The 16,100-nt window shown below is 41.3% G+C and overlaps 2 protein-coding genes across 3 annotated transcripts; one reads left to right on the top strand and one right to left on the bottom strand.

The window, feature by feature from the left end:
* Window positions 1-52: 52 nt before the first annotated feature.
* On the top strand, window positions 53-1,765 carry LOC117134688. Its single transcript, XM_033293188.1, has 2 exons — window positions 53-525; window positions 591-1,765. The coding sequence occupies exons 1-2, from the start codon at window positions 74-76 to the stop codon at window positions 598-600; spliced, it is 462 nt and encodes a 153-aa protein (XP_033149079.1). The 5' UTR covers window positions 53-73; the 3' UTR covers window positions 601-1,765.
* A 12,509-nt stretch (window positions 1,766-14,274) lies between these two features.
* Window positions 14,275-15,526, bottom strand: LOC108602046. 2 transcript variants are annotated; one of them, XM_017990057.1, is made up of 3 exons: window positions 15,303-15,406; window positions 14,993-15,232; window positions 14,275-14,933 (listed from the first exon to the last, which is right to left on the bottom strand). In XM_017990057.1, exons 1-3 carry the CDS (start codon window positions 15,305-15,307, stop codon window positions 14,393-14,395), a joined length of 786 nt encoding a protein of 261 aa, XP_017845546.1. In that variant the 5' UTR covers window positions 15,308-15,406; the 3' UTR covers window positions 14,275-14,392. The 2 variants fall into 2 exon arrangements, with proteins under 2 accessions (XP_017845546.1, XP_017845547.1); XM_017990058.1 differs by lacking the exon at window positions 15,303-15,406 and adding an exon at window positions 15,446-15,526 and having other exon boundaries at window positions 14,276-14,933.
* Between the last annotated feature and the right edge of the window lie 574 nt (window positions 15,527-16,100).

Raw genomic sequence — 16,100 nt, 5'->3', positions numbered from 1 at the left:
CAGCCTGCTGCGGCACACTCTGCTGCTGCTGCTGATGTTTCAGCAACTCGGGTGGTGACGTACCATGCGATGAATGCTGGAAATTGGCAGCTGGTTGGACTCGCACTGGCTGCACAATGTCAAAGCTAGCTGGAATGGCATGTCTGTGTCCACTCCTTTGCTGCTGTACCAAAGGCGATACATTGGACTGCACCAAAGCTTGAGTCATTGTAGAGCATTGTGGAGACGACAGCATGCGCTTGTTGATTTCGCGTCGAAAAATAACTTTCATCAAAAACGCACGCTCGTCAAATGCTACACGCAGGGAACTGCCGATTACATCACAATCAAGTTCCTCCAATGCGTCATCTACGCGGTAGAAGGCATTCTGAGCGCACTCAAGCGCCTCAAGCCGAACATCTTATTCCTCCACGCAAAGGGCAGAAATTTTCTCTGGCGCGATAACTATGGCCATTCGTCTGACTTGGTCATTGATAGCCTTGGCTTTGGCCCTATAAAACGTTGCGCCAAGCATCGGTGGTGGAGGTTTGTTTGCATTTTATTGTTTTTATTTTGTTGCAAGCACTTCACTGTATAAAGTTTCTGAACAGTTTTAAATGAACTCAGCGACATGCTGAGCCTAACGGGGTAGAGCATAACCTCTGGAACAATACCAAATATCTCAAAAGACCCACCAAAAGAGTCCCACCCCTTAAAAACTCAGCCGGTACTTGGTGTCGTTCCAACGAAGAAAAAGCTGAGACTTTTGCTCTACACCTGCGGGAAACATTCACGTCCCTTAACCTTTGTTCAGCAACGGATGTCTTCAACACGCAATCCTTCATAGAGTCACCCTGCCCAATGGATCCGCCGATACGTACAATTCATGAAGATGAAGTTAAAGCCGCAGTGGACAGCTTAAAAACAACCAAAAGTCCCGGCTACGATAGTATTGACGCAACAACTATAAAAAGTTTACCTCCACGTGCAATCGCCTTTCTTACTGTTATATACAATGGTATTATTAGGCTCCATCACTTTCCCTCACAGTGGAAGTGTGCGGAGATCATAATGATACCCAAGCCTGGGAAACCTGATCAGGACCCCGCCTGCTACCATCCCATCAGCTTGCTGGCTATACTGTCGAAGATATTTGAAAGAATATTTTTGGACAGGTTATTGCCAGAGGTAGAAGACGGCCAACTAATCCCAGAACATCAATTTGGTTTTAGAAGTCAACATGGAACACCAGAACAATGCCATAGATTATCACAGACGATATTGTGTTCATTTGAAGACAAGAAGTACTGTTCTGCAGCTTTTCTGGACATCAAACAGGCGTTCGATCGCGTCTGGCATCTAGGCTTGCTCAATAAGCTTAAGTCCATGCTGCCACCATTTTTCTTGCTGCTAAAATCCTATCTACACAGGCGTCTATTCTATGTAAGATGCGAATGGGCTGAGTCCGAGATCTATGAAGTCAACGCTGGAGTCCCACAGGGAAGTGTGTTAGGCCCCATATTATATACACTCTTTACTGCAGACATGCCTGTGCTAGAAAGAGATGATTTCGTTACTGCAACTTACGCCGACCACTTCAACTGATTACGCAGAAGCATCAGCAATTCTGCAGCTACAACTAACTAAATTGGAGCCATGGCTACAAAGATGGAACATCGTCATTAACGAAGGCAAGTCAACTCACATGACTTTCGCAACTCGGCCAAAGTTTTGCCCGGAGGTTCGACTGAATGGCACTACACTGCCTACTGTCGATAAAGTTAAATCAGGGACGGTAAATAATAATTATTTTATATTTTTAAATCAAAAAAATCACTCACTTCTAGTAACTTTGAGAAATCAAGAACTATACCAAAATTGTTCTCAAAGGTCGATCTATGCATTTTTACAATTATTATAAATTTTTAATTTTTATTAATAATCTCACAAAATAATATTAATTATTATTTCAAAACTCAACCAGTAATCATTATGGCTGAGATATTTTTTTGCTCAGCCATAATGATTACTGGTTGAGTTTTAAAATATAACTTAATATTAATCATTATTCTGTGAGATTATAAAAAAAAATTAAAAATAATCATTAAGTTGTAATTTTTTTAAAAAAAACTTATAATGATTACAGTCCCGGGTAAATATCTCGGCTTAACACTCGACAGAAGACTAACATGGGCAGAACACATTAAGACAAAAAGAAAACAGCTTAGTCTAAAATTTCGCCAGATGAGATGGCTGCTGAGCTATAGATCACAGCTGAGCCTCACAAATAAAGTCCTATTATACAAAGCCATACTCAAGCCCATATGGACGTATGGCATCCAGTTGTGGGGTACAGCCTCAACATCGAACATTGACATCCTGCAACGATTTCAAAACATAACCCTGCGCAAACTTGTCAAGGCACCCTACTATGTCAAAAACAAAGTGATCCACAATGACCTTGGAATTTGCACTGTAACCGAAGAGGTTAAAAGGCATAGCCTGAAATACCAGGAGAGACTGGATCGACAGACTAATTCACTGGCAGTCAACCTCCTTGACAACAGCCAGCATCGTAGGCGTCTGAAAAGACTTCACCCCTTAGACCTTCCCTTTAGACCACCCAAGGAGTGGTAGGCCCTATAAAACGTTGCGAAAAGCATCAGTGGTGGAGTATTGGTTTTCATTTTATTGTTTTGATTTTGTTGCGCGCACTTCACAATGTAAAGTTTCTGAACAGTTTTAAATGCACTGGCGGCACTCGATGCGAAAGCGAAGTGAGAATGTGCACTACAGCTTTAAATGAACTGCCGGCTTTACGCGACAAAGTAAAAAACAACAATCACTTATGTAGATGTGTAAGTTTGTGCAATAAAGTTGTAGATGCACTAGGGCACTCTACACGACAAAGCTAATCAAACAAATATGCAGATGCTGTATAGTTGTACATGCACTGGCGGCGTTCGATACGAAAGCGAAAAAGTCAACCAAACAAATATGCAGATGCACTACGGTTTAAAATGCACTGGTGGTTCTACGCGAAAAATAGAACAACTATGTATGTTTTTTGTGCACTGATTTACACGACAAGGTATAGCGATACAGCATAAGTTTGGCGCACTACAGTTGCAGATGCATTGGCGGTAGATGCATTGTTGGCAGGAATAGCATAAGCCTGCTCACTATAGTTTTTCATGCACTGGCGGCATTTAACGTACTTTACGCGACAAAGTAAATGCGACAACTACATACATATGGAAAGTTTCAAATGCACTGGCGACAATCAATGCACTTTGCGCGACAATGTAAAGCAATAATCACATATGTATGTAAATATGTAAATATGTAAGTTTGTATACTACAGTTGTACATGCACCCGCAGCTCTACGCGACGAAGTAAGAGCAACAACCACAAATGTTTTGTGCACTATTGTACATATGTAGTTCGCGAAATTACTATTCAACGTACGAAACACAATTATCAAATGTTATTTAATGTTAATGTATTTATTAAATTTCACAAAACAACAACCAACGGTAGGCTGTTGGTGCGCTTGCGTATTTATTAAACAATTGATTCACGCAAGAATCACGTCGGGGTCACCAATGTTGAATAAATCACGTCAGAGTTTGATCACACTTAATAGATCACGTCGGGGTCACCAATGTTGAGCTAATAAGCTTTTTTATTAGCTATTTAGCTTATTTTTACGAAATTAAAAACACTTCAAGATTTTGGGGGGGCTGCTACTCTCTGAGCTATCGTACAAACTAGACGTGCTCTGGAAACAAAAACCAAAATTTGTTTTTCTTTTTCAAAAATATATAAAATGTAAAATAATTCAGTACAGAAAAATTCATTTAACAGAAATTATATCTTACCGCTCCCTACACAAATATAGTTATTTTCCCTAGGTTGATTGCTATTCAAGTTATATCCAGCTGGCCTCAGCTATGCCGCTGGCTGGCCTCCGTATAAAATCATGCAAAATCCCAACGATGAAGGCAAAGAGAATAACTGAAACAGTGGCACCATATGCCAAAATTACGACACCTCCCGTAAGTGAAACCTTGAAAGCTGCCGTTTGCGAACGGTTCACGCCGCAAGTAGTGCCATTACTTACTCGGTGGCTTCAACAACTTCGCCATATAGATGCTCCACATCTTCCGTCACTTACGAAGTAAGCCAAAGCGCTCATAGTACTCATAGTACTACAACTACAAAGCTCAAACGCGACAACAAACTAGTAGCGTTGCCTGTAGGTTACTAGAAGAGCAAGTGCAACGAACAGCTAAAAGGAAAAAGAACGGAAAATCGCTTTCTCATACCTCCAGCTCCAAGCGCGTAACCATAGACCGAGCCCCAAGTCCGCCCAACCAGCCGAACACTGCAAATCGGTATGCTGTGCTGGATATGGACCTTGATGATGAACTCACTGAAGAATCAACAAATCAGGTAGATGCACCTGAACAAGCCAACGAAGAAGCAGCGACTGGCAGATCAACAAAGCCACCACAAATTGTGGTAAACATTAGCAATTTTAATGACCTTTTTGAGCTCATACAAGAGGTCACCACATTGCCGTCGTTGCACATTGCCGTCGTTGCCAGCAATATGGCCACATACTGCCGCCAACAGCCAAATTGTGCCAGGTGTGGTGAAGATCACGACACTGATCAATGTGCACGCTCTGTAGATGCACAGCCAACTTGTTTCCACTGTGGAGACAACCATATGGTCAGCTATAAAGGATGTGCACGATACCAAGATTTCATTCGCCGGTCGACGGGGACTGCAACGAGCGCTAAAACAACAAAAAGCATTACTCATCAACAATTAAATCTTAACACGTCTAAGAGGCAATGGTACTGGAAATGGCAAACAGTATTAAACAATTGACCAGGGATAGAGCTAACCATCTGTCCCCCAACAACGTTCCGGCCTCACAATGAACGCACTTAAGATCCTTATCTGGAACGCTAATGGCATTTCAGGTAAAGCCAGAGAAATTGAGCTGTTCGCGCACAAGAACAGAGTGGACATACTTCTATTAAATGAGATTAGGCTTAATCAAGGTGAAACAATTAAAATATATGGATATACCTTCTATCCAGCGTATAAACCAGCATATCACAATCACGGTCAAGGAGGAGCGGCGGTATTGGCGAGGAGTTCTCTATGCCATTTTCCACATAGAGTTATCGAGACACGAATCATTCAGATGTCTTCAATAAAAGTTGCTACAGGCTTGGGAGACATGGAAGCGCCATATACTGTCCTCCAAGAAATAATATAGAAGAAAGGCATTTTACTAGCATAGTCGCTTCTTGCGGTCAAAGATACCTGGTTGGAGGTGACTGGAATGCAAGACATTGGCTGTAGGGTGACACATACAATTCACCCAGAGGACGAGAATTAGCCTATTCCATTGCAGCCCGAGGCGCTAAAATCCTCGCCACCGGATCTCCAACCAGATACCCATATGTAGCAAGCCATACACCAACCTGCATTGATTTCGCATTATATCATGGGTTACCGGATGCTCAAGTAAATATCTGCCAAAGCTGGGACCTAGACTCAGACCATATAGCACTTATTGTCGATATCCAAACAAATGGTATCAATGTCAGACCAAGTCCTCGTTTAATCACAAGAAGAACAGACCTCATCGCTTTTAATCAACATCTCGAGAGCTCCTTTCAATTAAACTCGGCTCTGAACTCTAGAGAAGACATTGAGAACGCAGTAGATATTCTTACACATAACATACATAGAGCTGCTACTGCTTCAACTCCACCTGATCCTATACATTGTCCTATTAGCTATGGAGTTGTACTTACAAGAGAGGCCAGAGAGCTTATCAAAAGAAAAATGCGCCTTCGAAGAAGAGCAATTCGTACTCAAGTTCCTGAGGACCGAATTTTGTGGAACCGGGTAAGCAAGACAGCTTCGATCCCTTTTAAAAGACCTTAGAAGCGATTTCTTCGTACAAAAACTGTCTACCATGGACTACATCATCGATGCAAACTACTCCTTATGGAAGTGTACAAAATAGCTTATGAGACAACCCTTTAGACAGGTGCCTGTCGGATGTCCTAGTGGCGAACTCGCAAAAGATGAAATGGAGCAGGCCAATGCTTTTGGCCATCATCTAGAGGATCGCTTTGCCCCTTATGACTTTGCTTGGATAGAACAGACTTATCTGAACTTGCAGACACCACTGCCTATTAAGCCAATAAGGATTGAGGAAATAACTTTTTTTTTTTTTTTTTTTTTAAACTTTGCTGTTTTTTTTATTGAATCTTCTTCTCTTAAATTGAGACTAACAATAAGAATATAAAAATCTTATAACTAAACATTATCTAACATCAAACTGTTTTAGGATTGCACGTTCCTAGATTCTATCGCTGGGTGGTAGGTCGTTACGACGCAGATGGGAGCGGCTGCACAGCTTTGTTAGCCCTCGCGCGACGGGGTTAGGGTGCAAAGAAAGCTTGCTGTAGTATTTTACCTTGATTTTAGCTATTACATCTCTGACTGGTTGAATATTTAGGTCGTTCTGTATGTTTTCGTTTCGAACGTACCACGGTGCCCCGGTGATAGTTCTGAGGATTTTTGACTGGACTCTCTGGACAATATCAATGTTGCTATTGCTAGCGTTCCCCCATAGTTGGGAGCCATAGGTCCAGATGGGCTTAAGTACGGAATTGTAAAGCCAGGACCTTATATTCAAGGCTGAGAGAGGAACGAGCGTTGATAAGCCAGTGGAGGCTATTGGCTTTTAGTTTTAGTTGCGTTCTCTTGGCTTCGATGTGCCTACGCCATGTGAGTCTTCTGTCGAGGTGTACTCCAAGATACGTCACTTCGTTTGCTTTGCGGGAGTGCGGAATTGTTTAGTGTGAGCGGTGGACAATTTGCCTGTTTAGGGTAAACGTAACATGTTTGCTTTTTTGTTCGTTTACTTTTATTCGCCAGTCAGAGAACCATTTCTCCACTTCGACCATATGAAGAGCCAGTTGCGCTGCTGCTTGCATAGGGCACCTCGAACGGTGAGAATAGCTGTATCGTCAGCAAAGGTGGATGTTGTTAGTCGTCTACTTTGTTGGAATATCTGCTGTGTAAATGACATATAGTGTTAGTCCAAGTACGCTGCCTTGTGGGACTCTGGCTCTGATCACATAGTCGTCAGACATAGCAGAATTGCATCTCACTGCAAATTTCCTGTCATATAGATACGACTCTAATAATTTATGTGTATTATTAGGAAGCGTTGTTTTGATCTTATGCGTTAGTCCTTCTAGCCAGACTCTGTCGAATGCTTGGGATACATCTAAGAATATTGCAGTGCAATATTCTCGGTTTTCGAATGCGCTATTTTATTTCAGATGTTATGCGATTAACCTGCTCGATAGTGCCGTGTTTTTCACGGAAACCCAAATTGATGTGATGGAATTTTGTTATGGATTCTTAGATATGGATTTATCCGAGTCAGCAAGCATTTTTTAAAGAGTTTTGACAGGCATGATAGTAGGCTTATGGGTCTGTATGACGATGGATTTGTGTGATCTTTGCCTGGCTTTGGTATCATTATTTTTATTGACTTTTTCCATCTCTCTGGGAAGTAACCAAGCTTGGTGATGGCATTGAAGAGTTGCGCGAGGGTGCAAACTGCACAATATGGGAGCTCAATATTCATTGTTGGCGTTATTTGGTCGAAGCCTGGTGATTTTTCCGGGTTCAACTGATTTTTGATGATGTGTGCGATTTCGTTTGGGCGAAATTTCATTGGCTCTTGTTGAAGCTGAGAGTCACTTGTTAATGTTGGTATTGTGAATGAATTTGTGGCAGGATTTGGTCTGAAACACATTTTCAAGGTGTCCTGCAAATGTTTTGGCTCTGTCTTCGTCACTGCGGGCCCAGCCGCCTAGTTGGTTTCTTATAGGCATCAACAGTTTTCTGTTGGCGGGCCATAGAGTTGGATGAGCTTCCACAGTGAGTTTTTTTGTAGAAGAGAGTGATAGTTGCTGGATATTAAGCGGATGTTGACTATTTGCTTCTGTTGTTTTTAACGCTTTGGTTAAGCTTGCGGGTGGCGTCTTTAAGCCTTTGACGTGCATATGGCGACCTGTGAGACTGCCATTCTCGTCTAAGGCGTCGCTTTTCTAGAACGAGTTGCTCGATTTGCTGATTTGTCTTCTTTTGAGTGTAAGGCACTTTGGCGTTTTGAGGAGTTGCAATGCGGGCTGCGGTGACAGAATTGGACTCTAGTGTTTGATAAGGCTGTCGATATCATCTTCAACGTTGAGTAAAGGATTTAGCGTAATGTGTGAGCTTATATATTTCCTATAGCAGATCCATTTGGTTTTGTGTGAAGTCAATCTAAGCGGTTGAGTATCAGTTACTGGATGACTAAGTAAATTAATTAGGACGGGTGAGTGGTCAGATGAGAGATCTGAGAGACTTTCGGCACTGATCAAGTTTCGAGGTATATTTTTGGTAATTGCGAAGTCTATTAAGTCAGGCAGTTTATTTGGGTCTGTTGGCCAGTATGTTGGTCTACCGGGAGAAACGTGGTCGAGTTTGTTGCTGGCTTTTAAAATTGCATTATAGAGCTGCTTTCCTTTTGGAGTCACAAGGCGAGATCCCAGTGTGTGTGCTTTGCATTGTAGTCTCCTGCTGCTATGAAATGGTCTCCTAGTGAGTCGAAGAACTGCATGAACTCTCCTTCACTTATGGTGAAGCGAGGAGGGCAATATACTGCGGCTAGAGTAAGTTGTTTACTACTATCCAGTTTTATTCTTATTGTTGTGGCTTGTAAATAATTTTCTGCGAGCTCCTTGTAACGGTGATGCTTGATACGGTTTCTGATCAGAATACCAGTCCCACCATGTGCCTTGCCATCGGGATGGTTTGTTGCATAGAATGTGTAGCCTCTTAAATTAAAGTTATATTTGTTGGTCAGATGTGTTTCTGACAATAGCATGACGTCAATGTGTTTGTCGAGCAGGAATTGAGATAACTCAAGTTTATGATAACGCCATTAGCATTCCACGTGGATATACGAAGAGAAACCATTGATTATTTGGACTGATGTGATACTAACATTTTTATCAAGAGATTCTGATTACGCATTAAATCTTGCATAGTTGTCCGCATGAAGGACATGAACTCCATAATGCTTTGTTGCAGGCTAGAGAACAGTGCCTCAAGGTTATTTTGTTGGTGTTCCACAGGCTGATAATGGTTTGCCATATTTATCTCAGAGTTAGGTGCTTTTGGGTGCAATGTATTTGGCGTAGTGGGCTCCAATCCTGATTTCAAAGCGCCTGCAAATGTCACATTTTTTCTTATTGAGGATCCCGGAGTCAATCGACGAATCTGGGTGCCGATCGAGAGAAGGACGTCTGGGGTGTGATTTAGATGGTTTGTAAGCCAATACATTGCGGGAGCGCGGCGTAGTGACTCGCTGGTGGATTTTCGATTTTTTAACTCCTTATATATTGGCAACCTCTGTAGTTAGCTGTGTGATTACCACCGCATGTTGCCTGCACCTTTTGGTTACTAGAGTGTCTTTGCCTTGTAGCAGTTGTTGCGGAGTCGTTGAAGCTGTCCACAAAACTACGCACACCGGGCGGGAGTTTGCAGTATGACCGTGTGTGGCCATGTGGCCATTGACAATTCATACATTGTATCAGGGCCGTGGCGTTTATGTGTTTCTTCTACAGTGATTCTACGATGCAGTAGAAACTGAGTTTGTACATATGGGGTGCATTTCGTTTTTTTTTAAGAGTATTGTTGGTCTGGCTCCAGCTCCACCTTGAAGAGCGGTTGGGGCTTCTTATTCTTGTCTTATCCTTGTTGAAGACTGTTTTGGCGTAAAGCCTTTATCATGTAGAGCCTGAGTTATTTCTGCAGGTGTTACATCTGATTCTATGCCCTTTAAGACCACTTGTAAGCCCTTACTGCTTTTTAATTGATACGTGTAAAAATTCATTTTTTAGATGCTTGGATAATATTCTAAAGCTTTCTTTTGACTTCGTTTGAACTTTTGTTTCACGAATATTACCCCGTACAAGGGAAATTATGTGGAAGTTGTCTTGTCAATGAGCTCTATAATTTTGCTCACAAGGGCATTGGAACTTTTCTCCCGTATATATATCGGAGGTGGCTTTGGCTTCTTTTTAACGACTTTCTTCGGCTGCAGAATCATCTGAGTTGTCTGCTAGAATTTGAAATCTATTGGTGGTGTTAAGTTTTTCGCTTGAAGTTGCTTTCATATTGCTGCGGGTCATTTTCGCTCTTGGCATTAGGGGGCTTAGCTTCCGTTAAATTTGAATGTAGCGATCCCATTTCAGTCTGCACGAGCGGGGCATCGCTTGCGTTGTTGGTCAAGGAGTTGGTTTTGGTTGTTGTTTTGATTGTTGATTCATGGGGGGCTTTTCTTGCCGCCGATGACACAGGGAGCGAGTAGTGCCAACGAATGGGCTTGAGCGGGCGGCCGATACCGTTGAGGTCGTTGTTGGTAGTGATGTTGGCGGTAGTCAGAGAGACTGTTGTGCTAGTCACCGTAGGTGAGAGCATGTCGCTCGGCCCATTGCATGCCAGCTTTTGCTTGTTCGATGTTTGCTCAATGCACTCGGTGCTCTGAGACGGTAGAGCTGGAGAGCAAGAAACGAGCTCGATCAACTTGTTAAGTGCAAGTGGTCGAGTTTTTAGGTCAGGGGTAATTGACCGTTCGACTGCATCAGCAGTATTTTGACTTGGCTCGGCCACGAAAGAGAAGTACGCGTTGTTTCGCTGAAGCGAGAAGCCGGTGTTCGTCTTGCTCGCGCTGTCTTTGCTTACGAATGTCGTTGATGATCATCTGTTTTAGTTTTTTGATATTTTATTTATTTATAATTATTAATTAATTAATAAATTTATTAATTAATAATCAATAAATTAAAATATTTAGTGCGTTTTCATCGCACTTAGCGTCTTTTTGCGTTTTAACACTAGTTATACACTCACACTGCACTCTAAGCTTGTGGGATTTATATTTTTTTCCGGAGTTCTATAAAAACACGTCTGCATTCGACGACGATTGAAGCGCTGGAAATAACTGAAGCCATTCAATTATTGCCGAAAAATAAAGCTCCGGGTATTGACAGAATTTGCTACGCTACGCTGAAAGTCTTACCGAAAAGAACGCTCCTATATATAGCTTTAATTTTTAATGCTATTATTAGAGTTCAAATGTTCCCAAAGCAATGGAAATTAGCTGCGATTATGATGATACACAAGCCCGGCAAGCCAGTGGCTGATCCGGAGTCATATCGTCCAATAAGTCTCTTACCTTCTCTGTCCAAACTGTGGGAGAGACTCATTGCCAACCGAATTTCTGACATTATGCGACAAAACAGTATCTTGCCAGATTATCAATTTGACTTTCGAGAGGGACATGGCACTGTAGATTAAGTCCACAGATTGGTGAAGCACATACTGCAGGCCTTTGATGATATGGAATACTCCAACGCAGTCTTTATTGATATGCAGCAAGCCTTCGACAGGGTGTGGCATGATGGCTTACTGTCCAAAATTAAGAACTTACTACCAGCCCCATACTATGGTATATTAAGGACATATCTCGAAGGACTTAAATTTAAAGTCAAAGTAAGGGACAAATAATTATATAATGAGAGCAGGAGTACCACAGGGCAGTGTTCTTGGACCTCTGCTCTTTTCGCTGTATACTGCCGATTTACCTAGCCCCAACTGGCAACATATGATAGCTCCCTCCAAGGCACTTATTGCGACCTATGCAGATGACATCGCAGTTATATACAATTCCAACTGTCACATAGAAGCAGCCAATGGACTACAAAAATATCTAGATACTCTTACGGAGTGGTGCAAACGATGGATTTTAAAAGTCAATCCGCTGAAAACTACAAACCCATGTTTCACTCTCAGAAGACTAATCATGACTACCCCTGAAATACAATTAGAAGGAGTCACTCTAGACCATCCGTCGCAAGCGAAATACCTTGGAATTACTTTGGACAAGCGCCTCATATTTGGTCCACATCTGAAGGCTACGGTAAAAAGATGCAAGCACAGGATCCAACAACTTCGCTGGCTGATTAATCGAAAGAGCACTTTACCGCTCAGGTGCAAAAGGGCGGTATATGCACATTGTATCTTGCCAATATGGCTCTATGGAATTCAGATTTGGGGAATCGCCGCTAAGTCAAATTATAAGCGAGTCCAGGTATTACAGAACCGAGTGCTGCGACAGATAACAGACTGCCCCTAGTATGTGCAAGGATCGACCCTACACAGAGACTTGAACATACACACAAATTGAAGAGCAAATCGGCCGCCACACCAGCCGATACAGAGACAAATTGCAGCGACACAAGAGCCGTCCCGCAAGACGCCTATTACCTGCCCGTCCACTTAGACGGCTTAAACGGCAAAGTTTGGCCAAGACCTTGGGACCAAATTAAAAAGACTTTCCAACATTTCCTCCCCATAGAGCTATATGGGGTTTGACTTTAATTAAACTATCAGACATGTGTTAAGGTACATTTGTAGTACGGACTCTACACCTTACCAAAGAAATATAAAAAAAAAAAAAAAAAACTTCAAGATTTTGAGTTTATAGTAAATTACAAGTTTATTTTATTAAGTATTTGTCTCGTCGCGACAAATACTTAAGCGATATTTGAATGTACGTATGTAAGTATTGCAAGACTCAAGTAGTCTTGATACACATTCGATTATGCTGACCGAAATAATTAAACTACATCCCCGAGATTGGGCTGTGTTAAATTATTAACTATTGTCTCGAATTAGACAAAGTTTACGGCGGACAGACTCGAATAGTCTTTTGGATACGACGAACTTATTACGAACTAATAGCAATAAGACTCGATTAGCCTTTGCTCTACGAAGAATTAGTTACGACTGTTTGAAATGCCCTTAGCAACAGGCATAGAATCTAATATATTTGAAAGTGCGAGAATGATAAAATAAGATAGAAAGAAAGCGAGAGTGCAGCTGTGCAGAAGGCAAGTGCTAAAACAAAAAAAATTAGTGAGCACGCACCAAGAAAGCGCGAGCTTTTATAAGTGCAGTGCCGAATGCACGCACAAAGAACAGCTTATTAAAGTGCAAGCGAAAAGAAGAGAGCGCGCAAGCTTTCTTCACCGCTGTGCAAAGCTAAAAATACAATACTAAACCTAGATCAGCTGTTCATAGCTGAGGAGCTCCAATTATTGGTCTTGCAAGACCAAACAGGCGACATAACCTTTACGGTCACGGAATAAAACAGCTTTCCCGTTCATCGTGGGAAAATGGCCACGTAAACAAGCTAGCGCCTGCTGTATTGGGCAGCGCCGGCATAGCAAATGCTCGTTTGGCCTGTTTTAATTTTCCGATACACATCTGCTAATACTCCGAATAGTGCACTAATCATTGTGCGAGTGTGCAGTGTAACTGACCAAGAAAGAAGTCCGACACCATCCGACAAGCCTAAGCAAGACAAGAATATAATTGTCTGCAGGCACCTCAAGATTATAATATAATAACATTTAAGCTATGTACATTGCAAGACAAAATGAGTCGACATAGCCATGTTCGTCTGTCCGTCCGTCTGTCTAAATGTTTGAGCAGCTGTTTCTCAGCAACTAAAAGAGCTAGAGCAACCAAATTTTGTATATATTTTTTGTATATTTTCCTATACACAAACCTAATTTTACACCACACACACACACACACACCCACCCTCTCTCTCTAAATCGAAAAGAATTGGCTTACACCCATAATAATAATCGGCTAAAAAATATTTAAAATCTGAAATAAATCATAAATACTCTTTCTTTTTACTGGATGTAGCAAATTTCAAAACGATCGGTTATATAACTTGGCAATTACTTACATTTAAATTATTTATATAGACAGCGGGGTCCGCTTGCTGATGCGTTATACACGCGTCGCTGCCGAACTAGTTGCTGACACTACAGCTAAAACTCGCTGAGACATGTTAATTGTTTTGTAGGTATGTGCTTGTGAGTCCATGCGTGTGCTTGCTGCGATGCCCTAGTCAAAGTGTATATAAAAGTTGGTTACGCCCAACTTTAATCTGTCTGTGCTTGCCAATAAGTGTGAGAGACCATCCCAATAGATTCTTTGAATTCCAAATGAAGAACAATTGCCGTAAAATTTAATTATTTTAGTGGTTTCAAAAAAGACATTGAAAAAGTTTAAATGTTTTAGTCTAATTTAATGGCAGCTATATAAGAAAACATAAAATTTGATTAATATTATTTCACTGTAAAACGATTATATTAAAAATTGTTAAGTAACAGACATGCTGGTAAATGTACTTAATACTACATTCTTAATTATCTCATTTCCACTAAGTTGGAGCTACAGATCTTCGTCCATTTGCTCGGCAGACTTATTTATATTCACGTTACATGTGTTATTGTTCGCAAAGAAATGTAATTCATCATCGTAATCGTCAAGTTGACCAACATCTTCTCCCGCCGCTTGTTTACTATGATCCTGCTGAGGACAGTGCTCCTTGGAAATTTGGACCTGCAATGGGTTTGGCTGCCATGGAACTAATGCTGTACACGGTCGTGGGATGGACTTAAGCAGCCACACAGGTGGGGCCGTCGCAGGATTAACGTTTTGTTTAAGTTCATCACATATAACTATACGGTTTGCATTGCGAAGTTTTTGTTCCAATTCCATAGCGGCCATTTGGTAAGCCGGATTGGGATGGTGTGTTTTTCCTGTGCTAGTAGATGGTATGTCATCTGTGGCCAATCCGCCATTTACAGTTTGGATACTGTTGTTGTTCCCGGCACTTCTCACAGCGGCTACTCCATTAGCATCTCCTGAAATTTGCAAACCACTAAAGTGGGCGGTTATGCGCTCCTCGGTGATTAACTGTTTAGAAGGCCTATGAAAATGGTTCAAAAACAATTTACATATGTATATACATCATTTGCATGTACTTACAGAACGGAAGTCAGTTGGTCGAGAGACTTGCGTTTTTGTTGCCACTTGCCACATTGTGTCTCAGTCTCTACATTACAATTGGTGTTTGATCCAAATTGCATTACATGTGGGGCACTAATAGTAGCCAACATCCACGGCATACCATCCAATAGCCACGGGTGCTGGGTGCTAGGATTCTCAAATACGGCTCGCTCTCCCGATTTGTTGTTTTGACAATTGTTTCCCGGATCCCCATAAGACCTGCAATTGGGTATTTCTGCACTAAGCAACGTGGTTTGCTTTTAGAAATAAAATGTAATGATTAATTTACTGCATTCTTGTCTGCAAGCCTCAGTTTCCTTTATAAATTAAATGAAATACAAAATAACAATAACAACTGACTTAATTTATGTTGTATGTGCGAGTAGGATAGTGCAACAGGGCTCGAGCAAGAAGCAAATAGTGTATTCATACCTGTTACTTGTCACACATAATCCCAAATCATGAGAACGTATGAAATGTACGAGAACTCAAATTTTTTTTTTGGTATTATCAAAGGTGGTATCATTTTAGATCCGACACTTAAGGTAAATGGATAATAGGCCGACATTATTCTTTCATTAAAAAAATGCTGCATTAAAATTGAATACCGTTGCAGTCACAGTATTGTCATTATAACAATAACGTAAAGCTATCGATTATCTCTACTTCATACGTGGTGGACTTTGTTGGACTTTTCTTTTAACCAGTATGGAACAGTAATGTCATTTCCGCTTTTTCCCGTCAGATCTGGATTTTTTGAAAGTGTGAATGCGGGAAAAATTTTACAACAGCGGGCAGCGGGAATTCTGGCTTTTTTGAAAATGAAAGCAGTTTTTTCAATCTGCCCTTGATTGACACAAAAAAAAAAGGTTGCGGGCTATGTTTTTGTGTCATTTTTGTGAAATTTGCGTGTCATAATTAATATTTTTGAGACAATGACTAAAAAAAAAAGCCCTTGCCCTGGCTCCTAGCCAGAAACCGCTTTTTTCCTGATCAAAAAATGACAGCACTGGTATGGAACTGTTATAAAAGGCGCCATGCCCATGAAAAATTTAAATATTTTTAAACTTAAAGCTGAAGTAAGAAG

Source organism: Drosophila busckii, chromosome 2R (assembly GCF_011750605.1).
Source record: "Drosophila busckii strain San Diego stock center, stock number 13000-0081.31 chromosome 2R, ASM1175060v1, whole genome shotgun sequence".
In the NCBI taxonomy this organism is placed as follows: domain Eukaryota; kingdom Metazoa; phylum Arthropoda; class Insecta; order Diptera; family Drosophilidae; genus Drosophila; species Drosophila busckii.
Note: the sequence above shows the minus strand (reverse complement) of the source record. Positions and strands in the feature narration are given on the sequence as shown.

Bases quoted from the DNA above. Each gene is read 5' to 3' on its own strand.
- LOC108602046 (XM_017990057.1), bottom strand. The intron at 14,934-14,992 runs GTAAGTACATGC...CCATTTTCATAG, and splicing joins GACCAACTGACTTCCGTTCT to GCCTTCTAAACAGTTAATCA.
- LOC117134688 (XM_033293188.1), top strand. From the start codon at position 74: ATGCTGGAAATTGGCAGCTGGTTGGACTCGCACTGGCTGCACAATGTC.